This window comes from Phycodurus eques, chromosome 16 (genome assembly GCF_024500275.1).
Source record: "Phycodurus eques isolate BA_2022a chromosome 16, UOR_Pequ_1.1, whole genome shotgun sequence".
Lineage (NCBI taxonomy): Eukaryota > Metazoa > Chordata > Actinopteri > Syngnathiformes > Syngnathidae > Phycodurus > Phycodurus eques.
In genome coordinates, this window is record NC_084540.1 from 11,214,131 (window position 1) to 11,238,815 (window position 24,685).

At 39.9% G+C, this 24,685-nt stretch overlaps 2 protein-coding genes across 2 annotated transcripts; both read right to left on the reverse strand.

Annotated features, from left to right (window-relative positions):
• Positions 1-32: 32 nt before the first annotated feature.
• gdpd3a (glycerophosphodiester phosphodiesterase domain containing 3a) lies at positions 33-6,393 on the reverse strand. Its single transcript, XM_061701191.1, is given in 12 exon segments — positions 33-1,618; positions 2,332-2,383; positions 2,900-2,959; positions 3,109-3,177; positions 3,302-3,381; positions 4,016-4,105; positions 4,684-4,802; positions 4,933-4,978; positions 5,453-5,588; positions 6,012-6,034; positions 6,036-6,055; positions 6,255-6,393. Coding segments are annotated over 12 exon segments (963 nt in total). The 3' UTR covers positions 33-1,489.
• A 1,703-nt stretch (positions 6,394-8,096) lies between these two features.
• On the reverse strand, positions 8,097-24,486 carry mapk3 (mitogen-activated protein kinase 3). Its single transcript, XM_061699936.1, has 9 exons — positions 23,960-24,486; positions 20,640-20,822; positions 19,725-19,914; positions 17,654-17,770; positions 17,468-17,582; positions 17,251-17,382; positions 14,086-14,195; positions 12,931-13,059; positions 8,097-11,749 (listed from the first exon to the last, which is right to left on the reverse strand). Exons 1-8 carry the CDS (start codon positions 24,175-24,177, stop codon positions 12,940-12,942), a joined length of 1,185 nt encoding a protein of 394 aa, XP_061555920.1. The 5' UTR covers positions 24,178-24,486; the 3' UTR covers positions 8,097-11,749; positions 12,931-12,939.
• Positions 24,487-24,685: the final 199 nt, after the last annotated feature.

Below are 24,685 nucleotides of genomic sequence, written 5' to 3' on the forward strand. Positions count from 1 at the left end.
CTGATAATTGTAATTCAAATATACTTTTGGGCTTTCTATTCACTTGAAAGAGGAAATTTATACATTCATGTCAGTTTCACATTAATGTATTGCTGTAAGCTGTGACCACAGAGTGTCCTTATTGTATTATGTACTTACTGTGTTGGATAAACCTTGCTCAAAATAAGTGCAAAGATTAAAACAAAAATGGAAAAGTCTCATTAAGCCTAGACAATGTGCACCAAACTCAATGGGCCCACCACATCATTTTATGTGGCCCGCTCAAACAAATCATGTTTCTTGCTCAAATCTGCACTGAAATTGCAACTTGTTTTCACTTTTTATAATGTTGAGGGATTGCAAGCATTTTTTTGTTACCAAATCCCTTTTTAAAAGAAATTTTCGAACAAAGCATTTTCCAACATTATTTCCAAACTAGTTATCCATCAATTTGTTGTGTGTGTAGTACTATGACGAGGCAATTATATGGTTCACATTGTTTACAGAGCTACAATGTGGCATGTGACAAAAATGAATTCGACACCCGTGTCTGCTAGACACAAAATCTTTCTCTTCCAACAAATGTAATTTGCTGTTATGTTATTTATGCCACCATTGCAGATAACGTTTCATAAATTCCTTTGTTTAACCATGTAAAGCAATTGAGAACAGTCTCTCATTACGATGCAAACCTGGTGACAATTTAGGGTTCAGTGTCTTGCCCAAGGATACATCAACAGTGGATAGTCGGAGCCAGGATTCAAACCACCGAACCCTTTCGTCAGTGGAAGACCCGTTCTACCAACAGACTCACAGCCACGCATCTCCCAAAGAACCAACCATGCCACATTAACAAAACCATTAGACTTTTGATCAGAATAAAAAAAAGTTTGCACTTTTCTTTTTGTTGGGGTAATTCGTGAAGTGTCGTTATGTAATTTTAAAGCTTTGCACACAAGCAAGCTGAATTTGCAGTTGGAATAACAACTTTTCTCTTTGTAACGTTGACATGGCTCCGCAATGACCCATTCATATTCCATTAACCCACTTGTCCCATTGCAAGGCAAAGCCAATCAATTCAGAAAAATGCAGCCTTTGTTCTCTGTCTAGAGACTGTTTGATTAGTACCACAGCAATGTGGTCAGACTTTGACCATGGCCTGGAAAAGTGTACACATTCTTTATATATATATATATATATATATATATATTTGCTTTTTTGTGTTACTGTTCTAATTATGCTATCACATTCAAACATATAATTGATTAATCATCTGTTTAGTACAGAAGATAAATAATTCAAATAAATTAATCACAGTCGTATCATCAGTAATGAATTGTTAGGTCATGTGGTGGAGACTGTGGAGATGAGTCATACATCATACATATGTGAGTAATTCTGAAAAACTTGGCAGACTGTTCTGACACTTAATATTAGCTTCACGCATTCAGTCTTTTTCAGTCTTCGTGCAGCTGCCATTTATGGGGTATTGCGGTTGGACGTGGAGAGGTTACTCCTCTTGAGTGCTTCTTAAGAGATAGCTTGATAAGAGCGAGGGGTAGTCACTCATCACCCCCGTTGCCCCCACTTCGAATGCCGCTCTTATGTCTTCATCTGTGTTGCACACAAACAAATGGACCTGGAAAATTGCAATGTTAGAAGTTAAAGGAAAAAGTTCTCTGGAGCATTGTGACATCTTCAGCACTACTGTACTGGGATATAACATAACAAATGGCTTGTTACACTTTTTTCATTAGCTGTATGTATTTATGTACACACATATATATATTTATGTACATATATATATATATATATATATATATATATATGTACATATATATATGCATGTATAACAGAATCATTGTAAACAATTTGATTCATTTCATATAGATATACACATCTTTTGTTACACAAGATGTTGCTGTTTCAGCGATAATGATCAGTATCAACTGGTCATTTGAATCACATGCTCACAATTTATCAATTTGTTCCGATTAGCAAGCTATGGATGTTTGTCCTCTTTTGAGCTCTCCTCAAGCAATCTCATTCCTGTGTGCAGCTGTAATAAAATGATGGCATTTGGTCTTCAATTGTTTTCACACTAAAACGATTAGGGGGCCACTTATGGCCTAACTACGGGGGTGAGCTCATCCCTGCAGAAATGACATCAGGACACTCACTCACTGTGGCAGTGTGTGCTTTATATAGTTTGCATGAACTCACTTATTTATTGCTTATTTTTTTTGGTGGGGTTATATGGCCACACCATTGTTCGTTGGCTTGGGTTGTATTTGGAAAAAAGAAAGACTTAAGATTACCCAATACAGGTTAAAATAGATAATAGCTTCATACCTGAATTCCACGGGCTGCAACGCGTTTAAAGAGACTCTTCCTCATAGTTACTCTACAATCATGACATAAATTCAAAATTAATAATTTTAACACCGATTGTGAAGATAATTCAAAACTGTATTTGGGGAAACTGACCAAAGAAAATTATTGTAGGACTTGACAAACGTTCTTGACATTTTCCAAAAAATTAAAAATCATTTTCCATACTGCTTGTCCTCATTAGAGTCACAGGTAACTGGAGCGTATCCTTGTGGACTTTAGGCCAGAGGCAGGATAACACCCTGGACTGGTAGCCAGTCAAACTCAGCATACAGACATTCACACTCACATTGTATCCGATGGAGAATTCATGGTCTTCAATTAATCGAAGAAAGGATGTTGAAAGACACCAGAGTACCCAGAGAAAACCCACGCACTGATTAAATGAGAGAATCACAGGGTTGTTCTGCCTTAAGAGTGGGTTTTCGGCAATCACGTTTTAAGTTCCCAAGTTTGGTTCCTTTCCTCATCAAAGACTACCATTTGAAATGCAAAAAAAGAACGCTTAAGAAAGGTTTCACTGTCTCACTTTTCTATTAAAGTGACGATCAAGCTGTTCCTCAAAATGTTCTTCTCAGGAATAAACGTCCTGCACACAACGACAGAGACAAATGGCACACTTGCAACGTAACACTTGAAACATAGAAAACTTGACATTATAGAAGAGCCAGGATAAAAGTAAATGGATGTACAGCTCCAAAGGTGGTTCACACGAGACATCTTGACGATAGTCACCACCTGTTGATTATGCGCGGCAGGTAGAACTGCAGTGCACTCTCTCCCAGCGGCACAAAGGGCAGCAGGCCGCTGTAGAAGAGGAGAAGCAGCAGCACACCTCGGTATAAAGAAAAAGTGTATGGCATGGCTCCATTCTCGACGGACAGAGAGCAGAAGACATTTTGTTGCACACATTGCATTGAGACATACTCACAGGACAACTTTGTTAGGTAAACCCACATTGAAGTGTATCAAAAATTCCCGGATGCTCTTTTGGTTCCAGAAGTCCTCACTCTGTACTTTGGTATAAGAACAGATACTTTTGTTAAACAGATTCGGGTAAAAGTAGAAGTACTGCTTCCACAACAGGAGCTGTTAAGTAAATGTAAAAAGTACAGACTCTGAAATGAACTTTACTAATCACAAAAGTAAAAGGTGAACATTTATTTTTACTGTCAATTATATTTAATAACCGTTTCGATAAGATGGCATAACGGAAAAAAAACAACTTCTCTGCACTCCAAACAGTTTCCCTGTTTTATTAACTTAGATAATGTTCATACTGAGAAGAAAAGAAAATCATGCTACATGTTGCCTGTTGTCGTTTAAGAGCTAGCTAGCATTGGCTCAACTTTTATGCTCCCCAAAAACTGATCCCATAGCTTTGCAAATATTGTGAACAAATGGCAATAATAAAGATATTTTTAAATTAACAATCAAAAGTGAGCCTTAAAGTCTTTATAAAGGATTCCTTTTTGATACAGCTTTTGTATTGACTCATTCGAATGTGCTGGTGCACCTATTGTTGTGGCCAGTGAGGGTGAACTGAATATGAAGAGCTAATAATTAGCTAGTGAATTCACATGTAGTTATACATTATTTCAGCTATATAAGGTACTGTAAAGGATGGTTGATCTAGTTTATTCACCGTTTTGCGGCACTTGTTCATGATTCTTGAGCTCACAGACGTCCAGACAGTGATGTCCTCCCTGCGGTAGCGTTTGACCAGCTCAGAAACCTACACAGAAAGAATTAGAGTTGAAGTAGGGCAAGATATCAGACAATTTGAGTTTTAGGTTTTCAAGGACACTTCATTGGCTTACTCCAAGGGAACAACACGTGTGAGGGAGGGAGTGCACGTTAACTCGTGCAAAGTGCAAATGTTCAACAGTGAGAATACAAATTGCAAAGCTTATCACAGACAGAATTTTAAATAGCTGCTATGGGACACTAAAACCTATGCAGACTTACAATGAAAAATGCATTAAATGATAAATGATGCATTTGGGGCTTCGCATAGGGGTTTTGCTTGTTTGAGATTGTGAGCATAAAAATCCTTGCAATTAAAATGCCTTTTGAATATGTTCCAATAAAATAAGAATGTTGATCTTTGGTTATAAATTGTGTACTTTTTTTGGCCATCGATTTGATTTCGGCATTTAATAAAACCTCCCTAAAACACAGCACAATTGGCAGTACAATATTTAATGCCTTGACCGTTGTAAATTGATCTCTTTTGAGGACAGTGTGCGTGTGTGTGTGTGTGTGTGTGTGTGTGTGTGTGTGTGTATGCTCGTGCGTGCGTGCGTCAATTGCCTTTTCTATTAGCTGGCTGTTGTTTTCTTTAATCTCAATGCTGATTGGGATCTCCGGGAACTGTCTGAACACATCCTCCACCAAAGTAAACTTCCTGTCGGAACCACTGCTGTAGTGACCTGGTGAACAGAAGGCATAATGAAAGATGGTGACGTTACACTCAAGTGGACACACGCTTACTCTTTAAACATTTGTTTGGATATTTTTTGTTGACACTTGTGAATGATCTGCTCTATAGGAGTGTCTTACCTGAATAAAAAGTCAATTCAAGCCTCTCCTTGTACAAAGGTAAATCCTGAAAAAGCCACAGGAAGAACATTTAATGTGATTAAATTTAAGTGTTTTGTACAATAGCAAAGAGAATAATGCTCAAATGAGACTCACACGGAGGTATTAATATGATAATGTTTATTATGGTGGTTGTACTATTCAATAGTGTACAACTACACCATACATCACAATAAGTAGAAGAATAGAATGGGATAGAATAGAATCGACTGTCGATGCATCTGGTTGCACATCAATTTGCTATTTAGCTGCTGTATATACAGTGCCGTAAAAAAGTATTTGCCAACTTCATGACTTCTAATCATCATTCATCTTCATGCTTGAACGTTTCAGTTCTTCACGCAAATTTTGATACCTCACAAAGACAACCTAGGTAAATCCAAAATGCTGTTTCTAAATGATCATTGTATTAAAGGGGTAGTCTATACATATAAAACAAGAGTCCATACTATGTGAGTGACAATCCATTCTTTCCTCCCACCTGCATGCTGACTGAAGAGATGGTGATGTCATGGCCCGTCTGCCTCAATAGATTCTCATCATGTGACACCACCACATGTCCGTCATGCGTCAAGTGACAGTCCAGTTCCAGCATCAGTGTTCCCTGCGAAATTGCGCTGCAAATGAGGGAAAACAATGTTAGTGGTTGCATTATATGTGCTTTTCCAATGCACTTTAATGTACAGTATTGCCACACATGCATTTGCATTAAAGTCCTTTGCAGTTATTACAAGATGACCCCAATTGATTGATTCAATTCATACATTGTCAGACAATTAGGTCCCAAAGAAGTGTGTAGATTTTGCCTTTATGCACCAAAACAAAGGATTTGAAACAGATATAGATAAAGAGGCCATTAAAGTGTGGATGTTGAGCTTTAGGTTTGACAAAAGCATGCTATTTGGGAATTGCAGTCAGTTTATGCAGTACTCCATGAAGGAATCTGTGAATTTGGTGGAGAGATAGCTAAGATAGACTGATAGGTAATCTATTTTTTTTTTTTTATTAGATTTATTTTTTTTTTTAAATATCATACTCACTGAGTGAAGGCCTCCATGGTGCTTTTCTATACGGTCTCCACATCCTGGTAAGACAACAACCAGTCAACAGTAACAAGCATCTACTTAGTCACTGTTAAAAGACCAAATGATAACATTTGATCCCTTTTCTTTTACCTATTGGATGTCCCTTTGGTTACATGAACTGCATACTGCGTTGATACAGACCAAGTCTAAATTTACATATTATAAGTGCTTCCTCCGAGAAATCATTCGCTCTCTTACCTCCTCTGTGGGAGATGCGTGTACCGTAGAAGCCCATGCACTTCGTCTTATGACGAATGTGGGGATTCTTGAGCAGGTATAACGAGGTGAGAGTGTACCCTCCCAATGCTGAAAGGATCGCACACCAAAAACTGCTCATCTCCGTTTGAAAATCTCTACAATTCCCCTCGGATAGAACCGACCAAGTGATTTGTGGCTCAAAAATATAAGTTTTAAGAGATAGGTAGCTGATCCAAAAAGCTCAGTAGAACATTTGCTCCTCTTGCTCTTTATCCGCCTCAGAAAATCTTGACAGACAGGTATGTGTCCCAGACTTGTCACTGCACAATCTTTGCACTCTCTACTTTCCTCTCCACAAAGAGACCTGGAAGCAGTGGAGCTGTAAAAATGAGTTAATGAAGCACCAGAGCTGACCCACAGCTCACCTTTACCTTGCCAGCCTCTCCCTCTTTTACAGGGTAACCTTTTGTATTTGTATAAGTACACTGTCAGACTTTTGTTTTATTTCTTCACTATCAAAACAGGATATTGTCCACTATTGTTGACGGCACCACTGTAAACTTGACCCGTTTATTTCTTATATTTTGTATGTACTGTGATCTGCAACATCGATCGAAACAAGCTTGCTTTTCTCTGGAATAGAGCAACCTACCCACTGCAGAATAAAGCAAGCATTTTCCATTATTAGCAGCTTTGGACTTTGGCTACAGGTGTAAATCCTGGTTATTTTGCATAGTTGTGATATGTGGATAATTAACCAACAATCAATGTGCTGTATAAATAATAATTTTAATTCCTAAGCAGGTGATTGGTGGTGTTATTCTATTCCCAGGCAAGGGCATGTCCGAGATGAAGGGCAGTGGCATGCCAAGATGTGTCGTAAAGGAGGATATGAAAGTGGTGCAGCTGGAAAAACAAGTCAGAGGGGAACTGTCAAGCTCACTTTAATAGAAAGAATACACTAATTGGAGAGACATGCTTTTTTTGTTTGTTTGTTTGGGGACATGAAAAATGGATCAAAGTCAACATATTTTAAGAGCATGGTGGGCTAAGTATGGCATAAATGTTTTTATTTCACATGTAAAATAATTTTTGGGGATGGATTTATTACATTAAATATTAGTACAATTAGCAATTTTACATATACAATACACATTTTTTATGTATTATATTGAATTTAATTAAACTAGCTATAAATAATAATAAAAAAACATTTTAAAACATGTTGTACATAAGTACAAAATAAAACTACACATTTTATTTTATGATATAATTGGCTAATTTGAATTCAATTAATTTAAAAATTGACATTTAACAAATACAAAAGTGAGAAATTTTGTTTTAATTTGATCAAATATTAATTAAAAATACAATTTAGCAATGGTGATAATGTTATTAATAATTAACTAAACTATTAGCCTCCATAAAGCATTAGTAAAATAAACAATTTAACATTAAAAACAAATTATTTTGCCAATTAAAAATTATACTATTAAAATTACTTATTTATTTTTACCTGGCCGAGTTGTCTGTCTTAAAAATATGTGGCCCCTGAGCACAAAGGTTTGCCCAGCCCTGATTTATTGTTCTGGTGGACAATGACAGCGGGCTTGTGTGATTGTGATCACAAAACAGGAGACTTCTATGATGAAAAGAGTGGCATGCATATTAGTCTGCGGGGGGATAAAATCCTTTTTTTCATCTGGCACCAGATTCAATTTTTTTTAAATTAACAAATAAGAAATAAATTATCCCAGGTCTAAATGACAAAGTTCATGAACACAGACTAGGATAAAGGATAAACAGAAAAAGAGAAAGAACAAACCATAACGGCAACAGTATCAGGAAATTTTTATTCAATTATTTGTAATATAATTTTGATCCTTTGTTAATTTTATTAATATCCATACAATATACAGACTAGAACCCTTAACTCATATCTCTTTGACGATCAAAAAATAACTCCTTTAAAAATAATTCCTCATAAAGAACTTGGAGGGAATATCCAAGAAAAAAAACCTTCAGATTGAATAGACTGTCATTATTAATCACATCCATAAGAGAAATTATGAAAAAAAAAACATCCTAATATATATATATATATATATATATATATATAAACTGATACAACTTTAAGTCCCTTTTAAGTAATTAAAAAAAAAAAATCAAATTAAATGGAAAAAAATACAACTCACCAGTATAACAACAACGGTAATAATAAGAACCACCATTTAAAAACAACCATGTCTGGAACCAGGCCGCATGACAGACGGGCCACTAGAATTATAAATACACGCTGCGTGAATGTGTATGGCATGTTCAAGTGCAACATGTCACAGGCACACACAGATACACTTCTCAGACAAAGTGTGTTTATGTGTATGTGATTGTAAAACACAGTCCTCTTGGTTGGGAAACATGGCAACCTCATCTGATGTCACGTCACAGGAAAAGCAAGCAGGGTTTGTGTACTCATGGCTGATGGATATTCAAATGAAAAAAACATTATTTTTGTAAGACCCACTTTGCACTGGATGAAAAAAAATACTCGCATATGAAAAAGCACAAAGCGGGACGGCGTCCAAGCCAACACGCAAAGTTTGAAAAACAAAAATATTGGATAAATGATAGTGAAGAAATCCAACTTGTCAGAAATCAGACACTATCTCTCTCTCTCACACACACACACACACACACACACACACACACACACACACACACACACACTTAAAGCTGAGCGACCAGGATGGACACATGGAGAGAAAGACTGAGGACCGAAATGAAAAACAAAGTGCAGATGTGCTGATTGGGTCATGTGATTAGTCGAAAAAGTGGCAGCGAATGGCAAACGTGCAGTCGTGGCTGGATAGAAGTGCACACAAGGAGGGACGGGCGGAGGCAGCCCTTTGAGTAAAGCGTGGCAAGTGTTGGGAAGGCGAATAAATCAATGGATTTCACCACGTGCAGAAAAAAGCCTCACACCCATTGTGGACAGTCATAGTTAGTGCTGGCTATGGCTTCTGAGAGAACAGCGACGCTTTGGGCAACATTTTTAAAGCGGGAGGCTGAAGCTAGCAGGCGGTCCAGGGCCAGGACCTGAGCACATGTTGGTCCATTTTCTTTACATTGTCAGTGCAGTTACTGAGCTGGACCCATGGGTGGCGCGCCACCAAGCAGCAGTTAAGCAGTGATACAAACAGGAAAAGAGAACGCACAGAAATAGCAAATATACAAGCAGTCTATGGGAAACAATGCCACTTGTTTGCACAGTGAGGCATGGTCACTATGGCAACTGGATAAACAGGCAGAGAAGATTGGAACACAAAAAGAAAACGAGAGGGACACACACAACCACTAGAGATTGGAGGTAATTTGGGGATTGATGATAGCTGGGATAGGCTCCAGCAGCCCGCGACCCTAGTGAGGATAAGCGCTGAAGAAAATTGATGGATGGATGGATTTAAATCACATGGAGTTTCCTCAGTAGTCACAAGAGGGAGCCGTTCTAGTAAAAGAAAAAGGAAAAAAAAAAAAACTACAGCTACTTGACACACACATACACACCTACACGCATTTATTGAGGCAAAAATTATTCAAACCTGAAAATACTTCCTGACTTCTCAGTCATTAGAGCCCATTAGTAGATATATTGTTTCCATTTGGCCCTCTCTGACAGTTCAGTGTAAACGTCAAAACAGCGCAGTAGAATAGGACAATCCCATCATGCTCCAGAATATAAACTAATCCCAAAAATGTAGGCATATTGGGCTTTGAATTTTGAGGAAATTTTAGGATGAACCTAAAATCCACAATAATAATAACTTAATTTGAGTTTCTCTGGAGTGGGAAAAAATAAAAAAAATAAAAATAAACAAACAAAACAAAAAAGTATTTTTGTATCTGGTGTAACCTGCTGGTGTCATCTTGGCATCATGATGTCAAAATATGAACAGCACAATGAAGAGGGCTGTTTAAATTTAAATGTATAACTGAAACAGGAAATGTATTGTTCCATTCATGGATTAAACGTGAATTTTGCCATTCTCCTCTCTGTTAGAAAAAAAGGAAGTTCTGCAATAAAGCACTGTAACTGAACAGTTGGACATGCATACACAAGTTTAGAGGTAAAATTAGGTTAATCTGTTGTTATAGTGCATTTCAGGTTCATCATGAAATTTCCCCTGAAAGCTCATTATCCCTAACTTTTAATTTAAATGATCTGAAATTAAATTCTAATTCAGTTCCCTAACTTTTAGTTGTGTATGGTCCCTTGAAATGCAGGTGAGGAATGATACAGAAACGCCAACCAACTGATATAGTGATGTAATGTAGTAGCGGGATGCCATAGTGGCTCCTTGGTGATATAGTATTGAGCGGAGGAAGGAAATGAGTGATGAAGTATAACAGCGTGTGCATCTCAATGGTGTTTCATGTCTGTACAGTGGTGGTATTTGTGCTTTTACTGGTCATACAACCTTTAATACAGATTATTAACCAGGTAGGGGCACATTATCTGCAGAAAGCATCCAAAAGGTATACTGGAACTTTGTGGGACTTGGCAACATGACGGCCTCTAATTATCATACCATAGCGTGACTAACTTTATGCAAATAAATAAAGAGAGAGAGAGAGAGAGAGAGAGAGCGAGAGAGAGAGAGAGAGAGAGAGAGCTCAATCCGTTTGCCCTTTGTCTGAGCTATAGCTCAAGAAATGTTTATATGGTTCAAAATCATAACAAGGTTACTTCCCACACTAGTTCCTTGCATCTCTCATCCACTTTGGTTAATTTCAGGAATGCATGCATTCATATGAACATCATTCAAAATAAAAATACAAACTGTAAACCTGCAAACATGCCAGTAGAAAGTCAAACGTTCAACATGACTTCCACAGATAAACCAGAGAACACATAAATACAACTACGGTAAGCTGATTTTAAAGCAAACAATTATGTACGAATGAAAGCTGTGATGAGCCCACTTAAAAAGAAAAACTTTTTTTTTTATATTTTGTATCTAATGTACATGAACCCACACAATAAGCACCCCCATTCTTTTAGCCCTCGATTGCAAGTTCTAACGTACACGTATGTAGCAAGACAACAGAGTAATGGTGTTGGTTAATAAGGAAGAGTAGTTTATGAGAATAGAAGCAAGAGAGTTGGAAAAAAACTGCGAAAAAGAGATTGAGCGGATAATGAGAGCTGATTATGATGGAGAGGGGTAGGACGAGCTGGGACACTGAACAGGAAACCGAAGAATGTTTTTTAAAGGAGGGGGGGGAGTACTGAGTAAAGAGACACGACGGCCCCGCCTAACGACACAAATCAAAGTTAAACACTTAGCTTTCTTGCAGTGGAAATGGAAAGAAAAGCAGTTAATGTTCATAGTTTTTCTTTTCCTTGGATTCTTGAGGATGCATTTTCTTGTATTTAAGCATGTCATCTGGGGGTCTTCAGGTTCCAAGCCTGTGGTTGGCATTTACACCCTTTTTGACTAAAGGATGGAAAGAGGAAAGGAAAGAAGTATATTTTCTTTAGCCAAATTCAAGCACTTTCAAGATCCCTTCACAGTGGGACACTATATCGACTGCCTCCTATTACAACACAATTTCTCTCTTTTTTTCCCCCCATTCCCTGGGTCAATATCACCCTAAGGTTCATTTGACACTTCCCCACTACCCCCCCCAAAAGTAGAGATTTTATATTGAACTTCATATTCATTGTATTAAGTAGATGTTATGTTGTTAGAAATGCATATTGGTCAAGCTCACACACACAAAAAAGTAACTACAGGCAGACAATGTACATGTAAACAGTAAAATAACTGAGAGCTTGCTGACAGGGTGGACATTGACAGGGTGGATATTTTTGCCTAATGTTAGCGTTTAATGAGCATGTGGTGGACCTTCACTTAGCAACGAGTCAGTTAGCAATCTGGCTGTGTACTGTTTAACAAATATACCTTATTTTTAAAAAGATTTACACTCTTTATATCAATTGATATTTCACTATGACAGAGTGGTCATGAAAATTACAAAACATAGCCTGAGTGTAAATATTTATTCTGCAACTAGCCACTGTTTCAGTCTCCATTGAAGAAAGACAAAATCCTGGTAGCAATAAAAACAGAAAACAGTTACCCCATAATGACAGGGTGGACAGCAATTTCAGGGACACGTTAAATGTGATTATAAAAATATCAAATGACTCGTTTTATTAAATAACTTGTTGTGGCCAGTAAAACCATGTAAACAAAATAAAATAAAAAAATTAGTAACATTTAACCACTTATGACACCTACTGTAGTTATCAGAGCAGTGTGTGGGCCAAAAATCACGTAAATCCAATTGGGGGGGGAAAAAAGGTATGAAGTGAATGGAAAAACATTTTAAGAGACTTATCTTTATAGTGGTAGGGTATGTGTGCAAATGTTTGGTCATGTATAGTAAGACCTCAGAGGTTCATTATTCAGTTACATGTTCATGATGACTGAGTAATTGATGAGGACACCAAAGGCACCTTTATAGTGATATTGACCAATCTCTTATCACAGTGTCTTACAGTTACCTATTCACTTACATTTCTTCTATCATCTGCAGTTAAAAGATTCCCATACACCAAATAAAACTGTTGGTGTGCATGCGTGCAAGGGGACGGACCTCTTTTTAAACGTACCCGTGTGTCTCAGGAGCCCTGGTAGGTTTCCTGGAAGCGGGACGTCTCTTCAAATATGAGTTCCTTCAGTTTCTCCTTGGGAAGGTCATCCAGCTCCATGGTGAAAGTGAAGGGCTCTTCTGCCACTGGCTACAAACATACATACATAGACACAAAAGCAGATTATGTCAAGCAAGAGTCCAATAAAGCTCTATAATTATGATATTTGTCAAGGTTTCATGAGGTTTGTCTCAGCAAAGGATAAGTGATACGAGGACAACACCACAATGAGTCTCTTTTTTTTTGATAGGCTTACAATTTTAATTGGTGTGGTGCAGTGCTGACATTTGTATCAGTTTACATAATCTGCTGGGATGTGATTAGTGATGCTTTAACCGCTCTCTTATTGCAAACATTTACAATAAGAAACTCTCCAATACAAAGCAGAAACACAACTTCAAACCAAAGCGCATGACTTGAAACTCAAACACTCATGCAGACATCAGGGCGACTATAACAATTAGGGCTGAGTGTAATAATCGGTGAAGCGTTTAATTGATTAAGAATTGTTGATAGTGTGGAATTGCTGATTTATCGCATCTGGAAGCAATTAAGGCAAAATGGAGGAGCTTCATCCAGTGGAGGGGCTACTGATTCATAATCAACTAGTTTCCAACGTGGAAAAAAACCAACAAGAAAAAAACAACAACATTGCAGCTCTGGGAACATGAGCTAAATACATAAAGCACTCTAGTTTGCAATGGTGCAGAACGGTACTGCATTATACTGAAGGTTCTTCCTAATATTTGACTCTTATGTAAGTAACTGAGGTAACTAGAATATTAGACACAGATCTCAAGAGGATGCAGTATATTATATATTGTCTTGACAGTGTAAATCAAAACTGGTAATTATTAACTTTGTAAAAGCAGAATATTTGATGCAGCTCTTATATTGAACCTCATTATATTGAGCAAGTGTGGCTGCGTAGTTGAAGCTGGCCGAAGAATAAGAATAATGAAAACATTGGATCCCAATTAATCAATCCAAATTGTAATCATTTGAAATGTAGTCAAATGACAATCCGTTGGAATAACGCTGACAGACTAAAGAGGGCAATCATTAATTTCGAAAAGGTATGTGTTTTTTGTTGTTGTTTTTTTTGGGAGAGCATACCTCATCTGTGGGGTCGTAGTACTGCTCCAGATAAGGATGAGCCAGCGCCTCTTCAACACTGATACGCTTGTTGGGGTTAAAGGTCAACATGCGGCCCAGCAGGTCCAAAGCTGCATTACATAGTTAAAAGCTTGCATTAGAAATCAGAAATAATACGGAAGTGAAAAAAAAAAACCTCTTTGGCCCATCTATTTAAAAAAGTACTTTGTCACTGCAGACCTGTAAACAATACTTAAATGTACAGACAAAACTACTTAACCACATTCTATGAAACATTATGAAGGGGGAGTGGCAGTCATGATAAATAGGACAAAAGGATAAAGATCCAAGATTTTCCACCACTTTTATTAATATTGCTAGATTCAAGATAGGATTTTTTTTTATTTCTTTGTGACTAATGAATAAATCTTTAACTCACAGTTTAGACACTAGCCAGTGGTGATTATTTACAGTGGGAGAAATAATTATTTGGTTGCCTACTTCTATGTTTGTCCACTTCCCAATAGACATCCATCCATCCATTTTCTACCGCTTATCCGAGGTCGGGTCACGGGGGCAGTAGCTTTAGCAGGGATGCCCAGACTTTCCTCTCCCCAGCCACTTCATCCAGCTCTTCGGGGGGGATCCCGAGGCGTTCCCAGGCCAGCCGAAGGATGTAGTCTCTCCAACGTGTCCTGGGTCTTCCCCAGGGTCTCCTCCCGGTGGGACGTGCCCGGAACACCTCACCAGGGAGGCATCCGAATCAGATGCCCCAGCCACCTCATCTGGCTCCTCTCGATGTGGATGACCAGCGGCTCTACTCTGAGATCATCCCGGATGACCGAGCTTCTCACCCTCTCTCTAAGGGAGAGCCAGGACACCCTGCGGAGGAAACTCATTTCGGCCGCTTGTATCCGGGATCTTGTTCTTTCGGTCACGACCCACAGCTCGTGACCATAGGTCAGGGTAGGAATGTAGATCGACCAGTAAATAGAGAGCTTCGCCTTTCGGCTTAGCTCCTTCTTTACCACAACGGATCGATACAAAGTCCGCATCACTGAAGACGCTGCAGCGATCCGCCTGCCGATCTCCCGAGAACATGAGCAAAGTTCTGTCGGAGGTGGGAGTTGACAGACATCTGTATTTTTTATAGTCTATGTATTTTACCAGAGAGACAGAATGACTTCAGGATAAAGGACTACAGTCTGGAGACTGGCTAGGCCACTCGATGACCTTAATGTACTTCTTGTTGACAACCCATCTTCAGTGTTCTTACTGAGGGAAGTTCTATTCCAAGGTTTTGTGGTACATGACCCATCCACTGGTCACTGTGTAGTCTTAGTAGAAAAATAGCATATTTCCACCTTAGTGTTTGACTATGAGGTTGATGTTCTTTTCTCGGCCTCCAAAAACACTGGATCAATTTGTGGCCTTAGAGCGCTCGTGTGGTCTCATCCCACCAAATCACATTCAGCCACTAAAATCACTTAGGTGTTCATGTGTAAACCTCAGACAGGCTTGTACATTGAGCAGGGGGGTGTGCCATCTGCCTTGAGAACCAATTTCTCACCTTTGTCATTATTATTCATAGCCCAGTGACATTTTGCAAGGAGCTGCAGACTTAGGGTGACTGAATGTTATTTTGGATTGTTCCATTTACAAACAATCAAACCAAGTTGTTTCCTTTTCACTAAGCTTCTTAACTGATGCTCTTGTAGCCCATTTCAGCCTTCTGCAGGTACACGTACAATCATTCTTGACCTCCTTTGTGTTGGAGAGTTCACAAACAGAAGACATCAATTCTGGACAAGGACTCTTTTACAAGTGACAGAACGAATCTGTGTACTGTATGGGCACGTAACAGGTTTGCGGGAAACAGAGTACTGACTGGTTGGTTGATGATTAAATACCGTATTTTCACGATCATAAGCCGCACTTAAAAGTCTTATATTTTCTCCAAAATGGACGGGGCGCCTTATAATGCGGCACACCTTATGTGTGCACAGAGTTAAAAAATCTGTAAATGTTGTTGTGTGACTTTGATGATCGCTCCGCTTGACTGACTGGGAGCATTTCCTGCCAACATGCTGCTTATATAGAGGAAGGCGGACGTGACTGAGGACAGCACGCGGACGTAAAGGGGGAAGGGTGCGTGTGACAGAGGACGCTAAAGACACGCCCCCAGTAGGTATATAGTTCCGGTATGTGCATCAGTTTGGCTAAGGACCCCCGAAAATGGCACCTATGAAGAGACATGCTTACGAAGCACAGTTTAACCTGCAAGTTGTCAGTTACGCGGAGGAACATGGGAATCGAGCAGCCGCGAGAGAATTCAAGATCAACGAATCCATGGTTCGCAAGTGGAGGAAACAGGAAAACGAGCTTCGCCAAGTCAAGAAGACGAAGCTGAGTTTCCGCAGAAACAAGGCGAGGTGGCCCGAGTTAGACTACCAACTCAAGCAATGGATTAATGAGCAAAGAACAGTCGGGAGACGCGCCTCTACAGTCACCATTCGACTGAGTGCAATAACTCGGAGCTTGCCATCATTCCGGGAGGCTTGACAAAGGAACTCCAACCGCTGACATCGGTGTAAACAGGGTGTTCAAAGTGAAGTTGTGAGCGGCATGGGAGCCATGGGTGACAGATGGCGAACACAGCTTTACTAAGACGAGGAGGCAGCGCCGGGCGACTTACGCCACAATTTGTGAATGGATTGTGGATGCTTGGGCTAACGTTTCTGCTTGCATTGTTGTTCGAGCTTTCGTAAAAGCTGGCATCATTTCTGAGGAGCCGCACGGCAACGAGACTGAATGACGAGAGGGAACCTGGCGTGGACTTTTAATACGGTATGCCTTATGGTCGTGAAAATACGGTAATACATATTGTTTTGTTTGATATTCTGTTAAAATAAACCCCTCAAAATTGGAGACCATTCATTTATTTGTAAGAGTACAAATTTATAAAATCAACAGGGGATTAAATAATTACTTCCCCATTATATGAACATGCCCCATGATGATCCAAATTTGCGTTGTTAGAACGGACATACAGCGCCTTTCTAGTATACAAATGTAGTCAGGATTCGTTTCCATTTTGTATTCGAGGTTTGTCGACAGGTGCTTTTCCATTTATTACATTAATCTTGGTTGATTCGTCTTAGGCAAGTTGTACTCTTGTTACATTACCTTTTGAGTCACCCCTGCAGAAAAGCTTCTCCCAGGGGATCTTGGGTTTTTCGGGGAGAGACTGCAGATAGTTTCGGGCTTTCGTGTTGATAATGCAGTTCAGATCTTCCTGGGATGGAGAGCCAAGGACACCTGCACAGAGGAAGAATCAGAAGCATTTTTAAAATGGCTACTTTGGGTGTTTTCGTGTTCATCCACAACAAGGATGAGAGCTCACCGAGAATGTGGTTGAGCTGATCCAGGTAATGTTTCCCAGGGAAAATTGGCTTGTTTGATAACATTTCAGCCAGGATGCAGCCCACAGACCAGATGTCAATAGACTTGGAGTATCCCTGAGGCACAGACAGTCAACAAATTGACAATCTGCTCAGTCCCACACAGACACACAAACGCGCACACTAACCTTTGAGTTAAGCATGATTTCTGGAGCCCTGTACCAACGTGTGGCTACATACTCGGTCAAGAATCCTGTGTGGTCGTGCTCAGGGTCAGCAATTCGTGCCAGGCCAAAGTCACAAATCTTAGGACAAAAGAAGCACCATCAATATTTTGGTTTTTACAATATATACCTCAAACTTTTTTTTGCTGACAATAAACTATCAACATGGCTAAAATATAACAAAATTAAGATTTATTCATAATCATGTTTCTTTGGTGACAAACAAAATTCCAACATCCATCCATCCATCCATCTATTTTCTGAGCCGCTTCTCCTCACTAGGGTCGCGGGCGTGCTGGAGCCTATCCCAGCTGTCATCGGGCAGGAGGCAGGGTCCACCCTGAACTGGTTGCCAGCCAATCGCAGGGCACATACAAACAAACAACCATTCGCACTCACAGTCACACCTACGGGTAATTTAGAGTCTCCAATTAATGCATGTTTTTGGGATGTGGGAGGAAACCGGAGTGCCCGGAGAAAACGCACGCAGGCACGTGGAGAACATGCAAACTCCACACAGGCGGGGCCGGGGATTGAACCCGGGTCCTCAGAACTGTGAGGCTGACGCTCTAACCAGTCGTACACCGTGCCGCCAAATTCCAACATACAGACTAATTAATAGATTAAAAGTTATTTTATTGTCTCATACTCTCTGACTGCATTCACTGGATGGTTTACTGGTAATCCCGTCTAGAACAGTATTGTATCCATTATGTAAACTTGAAAATTCCACAATATTGCATGTAAGAATATTGAACGAGATTAGTACAAATAGCTATTTGTGCTGGAGGACTACATGTAGTTATGCGCATGAGTAAAATGCATTTGAAAGCCACTGCAACAGGTGCCGCTTTTGTTCTCCTCTTCCCACATGATCAGCTAATCCGAGGCTTCAAGTTTGCCTAATGAGAGCTCACAAGTGTGCTGGGTAGCTGAACAACAGACCGAGAGAGAACCCTACCTGTTTGTATACAGCTACATACAGTAACCTCAGACCATTTAACAACATAATGAAGAAAAATTTATGCTAGATGTTATTGAGTGATTAATTTCTTTATTATATATATATATATATATATATATTTTTTTTTTTGTTTTTTTTACTGTTAATGACTTTGCCTTTCTTGACGTGTGCTCTACATATCCTAAAATACCCTCTATCCAACTCCAATTCTGATTTGACTGGGCAGAAATAGACAACCTCTTTGAATTTCAATGGAAAGCTAATTATTTTTTGTCATAGAGGTGCAGCTATAACATAAACATTAATACAGTGCTGAAAAACCTTTTAGCTATTAAGCGCCATTTTAAAATTTTCTTCCATCCCAACCTTCAGGTTAATAACTGAGTTTTTATCATTTAAATCCCGAAGGAAGTGTATATTTACACAATAAAACAGCACTATACAATAATGCTACCACTATGAAAATATTCACTTGAAATATTTATTGAACATTGTTTTGTATCAATTATATACACCAGTTCAGTGTGTGACATGCACACCGTTTTCAGAAGTATCTATGAATGACATTGAATGTGCTTGACAGAGGAATGTCTGGTTAACATATTGACTTAGTGCACAACAGTGGCAAACCATGCCTCTTTTTTCATAATGTTCTCAATTCAATTCAACTTTATTCATAGAGCACTTTTTAAAAAAAACAACCATAACGGAAACAAAATGCTGTAAATAAAAAAATCTTTTTTGAATAACATTTTCAATTAACAAAAAAGTTTTTTTTTTTTAAATACATAATACTTCTCTAAAAAAAAAACATGTCAATGACATTGTCACACATGTTGTCATGTTGTAGACTGTACTGTGATATCATGAACACGAACAATCCCTGTGTTTTAATTCTCTGGAGCCAACACCCATCAACTTCTTACTGGGCTGACAATCATGTAGAAATTAACTCGCCCTGCTATCAAACAAAGACGTGTGCCATTTTCTGCTTTATATACTGGTTATCCGATTGTAAATAGATAAATAAGGGAATGTAGATGTGTATGCGCAAGGCTAGTGAGGCCTGACCTTGAGGTCGCAAGTGGTGTTGATGAGCAGATTGGAGGGCTTGAGGTCCCGGTGCAACACGTTGGCTGAGTGAATGTACTTGAGTCCTCGCAGGATCTGGTAGAGGAAATAGCAAACGTGGTCGTTGCTCAGCTTCTGGGTCTTGAGCAGCTTGTACAAGTCTGTCTCCATCAGTGTCTGCACGATGTAACTAGAGGTACACTTAAGTCAAGGAGGATCCCAGTGTTGTGCATCTTTGACACAGACATTATGAAACAGCTCTGTAGAAGTTACTCCGCCATCGTGACTGACATGATTAACATAACTGTGTGTTGTATACATTTGGCCAAATCACTCAATAACAAGCTTAGATTCATTTCAGCCACAAATCGTGAAGGGTAAGGAGTTTGACTTGTAGCACAGGATTTCTCATCTTGTAAAATCTTATCGGTCTTCTGTCATACAACCCTGTGAACTATGGAAACAGAAATTCTAGAAATAGCCAAATGCAGTGCTGATGTGGTTTAATGCGTGGCAGTGTCTTGATCATTTTGAGCCACATTGAGGGACCTATAGATTCACACACGAAGAACAACAACCATCATTTTTAGAGATGTATTGTGCTGATTAGTGTACATTTAAGTGGATTAGCAGCAAGTTAAGCTGTTCGTGTTGTAGCTTTCCTCTTTTGTGAGACACCTGGGATCTACTGACTAGCATTCTGCCTCACATAAGTGCTGCAATAACTTAGGTGCATTATCTCTGGCTGCACCAAACCCAAAAACAGTGCAACAGATGTTAAATGTCAAAACTAGTTTTGGAAATTATGCCCAGGATGTATGAGCAACTGACGAGAAACCAAGTGACTCAAGTGTACGTGACTTAATATGTACATGAACAGGAAGCAGCAGATAAGAGCTTGAAAGGAAAGGATACACATCTCTCATATTGTCGATGTGGCGAGCCCTTAGAATGTCATTGATACCGATGATATTCTCATGGTTGAAACGCAGCAGGATCTTGATCTCTCTCAATGTACGCTGGCAGTATGTTTGGTGCTCAAAAGGGCTGATTTTCTTGATGGCTACTCGCTGGTTTGTCATGTGGTCTAGGGCAGAACTGGATGTGGAGAAGAGAGGCACAAAACAGGGCTCATGTTACACACTGCAGGATTCATACACTATACCAAGACCGTGGCTGATGAAAGGGCGTTGTAGAAGTCTCATATGCAGAGATGCGCATGTGACACATCGCTTTGCTGTGAACAACTGGAGGTGTATGCTACACCTACACTGTTTGGAGTAGGTGAACAAGTAATAAAGACGAGACCAGGTAGTGCTCATGAAATGGCAATGGATTAAAGGGAAACCTGAATTCATCTCGCTTCAAAAGAATATTACACTGTTTTTACAAATATTACCGATAACCTGGTCTAGGGAGTAATCTTGCTCTATGCAGCTAATATGGAAAAGATTCTTGACATTGTTTTCCTAACACGCACGGACATAAAAAAATGCAAGATCTCTCTAACAGACTGGTGTGCCAGTATGTGCATGAGAATTCTGAAAAAAAACAGTGCCAATTCTCACACATCATCTGGAGTCGGGTTATGCCTCAAATGAGGACATGAGTGTCAGTGAAGCAGAAGAGGATGATTATTTGCTTTCAAAAACAACACTGACAATTGGTGCATTCTAATTGGAGCAAGCAGTTAAGTTTGTTAAAGGCAGACAAAGAATTCGACAGCTTGCACTGATTCGGCTTTCCTTCCTTGAAGAGTACTGTACTCAGGTTACACCTGATTTGGGAAAGATTTGTTTTGCTCTGCATCGTGTTAGCAGTGCACAAAAAAATTCTGATTTTACGTGTCTTTGGATGTCCTAAGAAGTGCTATACAAGTGTCCATCCATTCATTTTCTATAGCACTTGTCCTCATTGGGGTCGGAGGTGAGCTGGAACCTATCCCAGCTGACTTTTGGCAAGAGGTTGAGTACACCCTGGAGTGGTCGCCAGTCAATCACAGGGAACATATACCGAAACAACCATTTACACTCACTGCCACACCTATTGATAATTTTGAGTCTTCAAGTAACCTAACATGCACATTTTTGGAATGTGGGAGGTAGCCCGAGAAACCAGAGAAAACACACACAAGAGCAAAGATTCAAACGCCAGGCCTAAGAACTGTAACACATGCTAACCACCAACATGCATCCCAGTACAGTTCAATATTTCAGATCTTCTACATGTCCAACTATTTATTTGTATCTGCATATACTGTACACACACTGTACATATTATGAAGATACATGTCAATGGAGTAGACAGACTTGAACAACAGTGAAATTATCATGATCACTTCACACACATGCCTGTGATTTACAACGGTTAGGAGGTAAACAAGAAATTTGTCATCTATTAGTGAGCAGTAGTGGAAAGTAAAGTACAAATACTAGTACTAATACTCATCTTGTTATTGTACTACTTCAGTTGATTTATCGGGTATCTGTACTTGAGTATTTATTTTCATGACAACCTTTTACTTTTAGGCCTTGTATTTGAAAAAATTCAGTATCTCCACTTCATACTTGTGACTTTGTCAAAAGAGGCTTGTTACCTTTCCAAACCTGCCGATGACAACACAACAATTTATATATATATTTTAAAAAAAAGGAAAAAAAAAAGATGTAAGGTCAAGTCAACCGCAGGTTGAGATTTTGACTTATGGAAATTGCCCGCAGGTGTGAACGTGAGTGTGAATGGTTGTTTGTTTATATGTGTCCTGCGATTGGTTGGCAACCAGTTCAGGGTGTACCCCGCCTCCTACCCGCAGATAGCTGGGATAGGCTCCAGCATGCCCGTGACCCTTGTGAGGATAAGCGGTACAGAAAATGGATGGATTGAAATCTAGGGGACTTAAGGCTGAAAAACAGCGACAGCAATAACATGGAGAGACGTGAACCAGGAAGCATTAACGATGATGACGCAAGAGATTTGGAGACTCAAGATATTCCCAATCCATTGGTTTATTGTAGGAATATTTTTATTGTGGACGGTTCCAAAAATTATTTGTGGTTGAATTCATTATGCCAGGCTACAAATCCTAAGTTTCTGGGGTTGAATATTTTTCTAGTGTATTTTATCAGTTGTTATCATATGCTAATTGAACTTATTTTGTTGTTGTTCACAACATTATCAAAGTGACGGGAACATGTTTTGATAAGGTGTCCAGTGATTTTTCTCTCTCAGTCATGCATTATGCAAGTTGCTAAAAGAAGGAAACTAGTTTGTGTGCAGAGAGGTATTTTTTCATGGTGGCATGTCATCAAAACAGGTATTGTATATAATTGACAGTAAAAACTAATTTTTACTTTTGTACATTTCAAAGTTTGTACTTGTCAACTTGAGTAAAGACGTTAAATCAGTACAGTACTTCTACTTTTCTTTAAATCTTTTTACACAAGTTCTGTATTTCCTCCTACTCGAGTCGAGAGTGTTGAATACTTTTGCGTAGAGTGCGCCTAAAATATCCACACCAGCAAAATCGCATGATCACAGTGACACACACCAAAACATCACTACTAAACGTCGTCACAATCCTTCTCGCTGATGACTGTATCCTGGAGTGGGGCCAAATGCCCCCCCCCCCCCCCTGTAACTTGTGGCCATGTTCACAGCAGTGAGTTGGCAGTGAAATCGTATCGTGCGCAACAGGTTTGTTCAACGTGCCCACACAAGGCTGGAGATCGCCAGCAGCGATAACAGCAGAGTGGAGGCCTCGCTGCAAGTCGCCAATCCCCTTGGCAAACCCGATTTCTGCACAGCCGATTATGGGTTTTTTTAGCAATCGGTCTATGTGCGGTAACCCGTGGGATTATGGTGTCCCTTGCATACATTCGGTGAAAGTGTGGCTGAATTCGACTTGTGGGGGTGGGGAGGTGGAGGGGAGAAGCTATGCTCAGACAGCAAAACTGCGTCCTGCGCCAAGCTTCTCTATAGCGTTTCCTGTAAAGCTCATAGCCACGCCTGTAGCTACTTTGCTAACCTGCTAACCTGCCACAAAACAGCCTCATTTCTATCAAGCGACGTGTACGTGAAAACAGGGCTGTAGTTCGGTGGGTAGCACTTCGCTCAACATTGCAACAATGAACTGTGCGATAGTGGGGGGAAAAAAACAACAACAACAACAACAACAACTGGCAGTCTCGATTGTGATAGTTCGCGAGACCGTTAGAGAGAACTAGTATTGTACTCACCACACCATTCCATAAGCCCCCTCCCCGATGTAAGACAGGTTGGTGTAGCGGGGGCCCACGTCAAATATCTGGCCCTTCACAGATTCGGACGGGGCTTTCGGTCCCGCAGCCCCCGGCGCTCCATCATGCGCAACAGTGCCAGCCGCCCCGGCAGCGGTAGCGCTGTTGGAGGCTGAGGCTGCGGCCCCGACCGCTGCGGTGCTGCTCGAATCCGCCATTCTTCCTCTTTAAGCCGCTGCGCGCTGTCAGGGAGTTTTCACCGACGGAACGGCAAGATTTGACGTCTCGAGTTGAGGCTTGAAGAGAGTGGAATATGCGGAGTCAAGAGAAGCGGGGCCCTTTCTCGACACCACCCGAAGTGGAAACGGATTGCGTGCGCGAGCTCGGATTTGGTCTGAGCACCAAGCGTAAATGCGCGTGCTGAGCTACGGTGATGCAGGGGCGTTAGATTTGTGTGTACGGTCCGCTTAGCCAAGCGGAGTTACGCCCAGTATTCCGTTTCTTTTCGGGAGCCAGCCCCCGTCCAGTTAACTTGTGTGCTAAAACAAACTAAATACACAGCATTGAATAGAGGAACCGCGGGTGGGCGTGACGAGTTATGTTTGCGTGTAATTGCACGAAAATAGACGTATTAAATTGACAATTAGTTCTGAGTTCATTGTTATCCAACACATATTGAAGTATTACATTAAAATGTTGCATGTTGGCAGGCATAGTATATGGTAA

Coding starts and splice junctions, on each gene's coding strand:
- mapk3 (XM_061699936.1), bottom strand. CDS start 24,177: ATGGCGGATTCGAGCAGCACCGCAGCGGTCGGGGCCGCAGCCTCAGCC. Junction 19,915..20,639: donor ATCGACAATATGAGAGATGT/GTATCCTTTCCT, acceptor GTGTACCTCTAG/TTACATCGTGCAGACACTGA. Junction 13,060..14,085: donor ACTACGACCCCACAGATGAG/GTATGCTCTCCC, acceptor GTATGTTTGTAG/CCAGTGGCAGAAGAGCCCTT.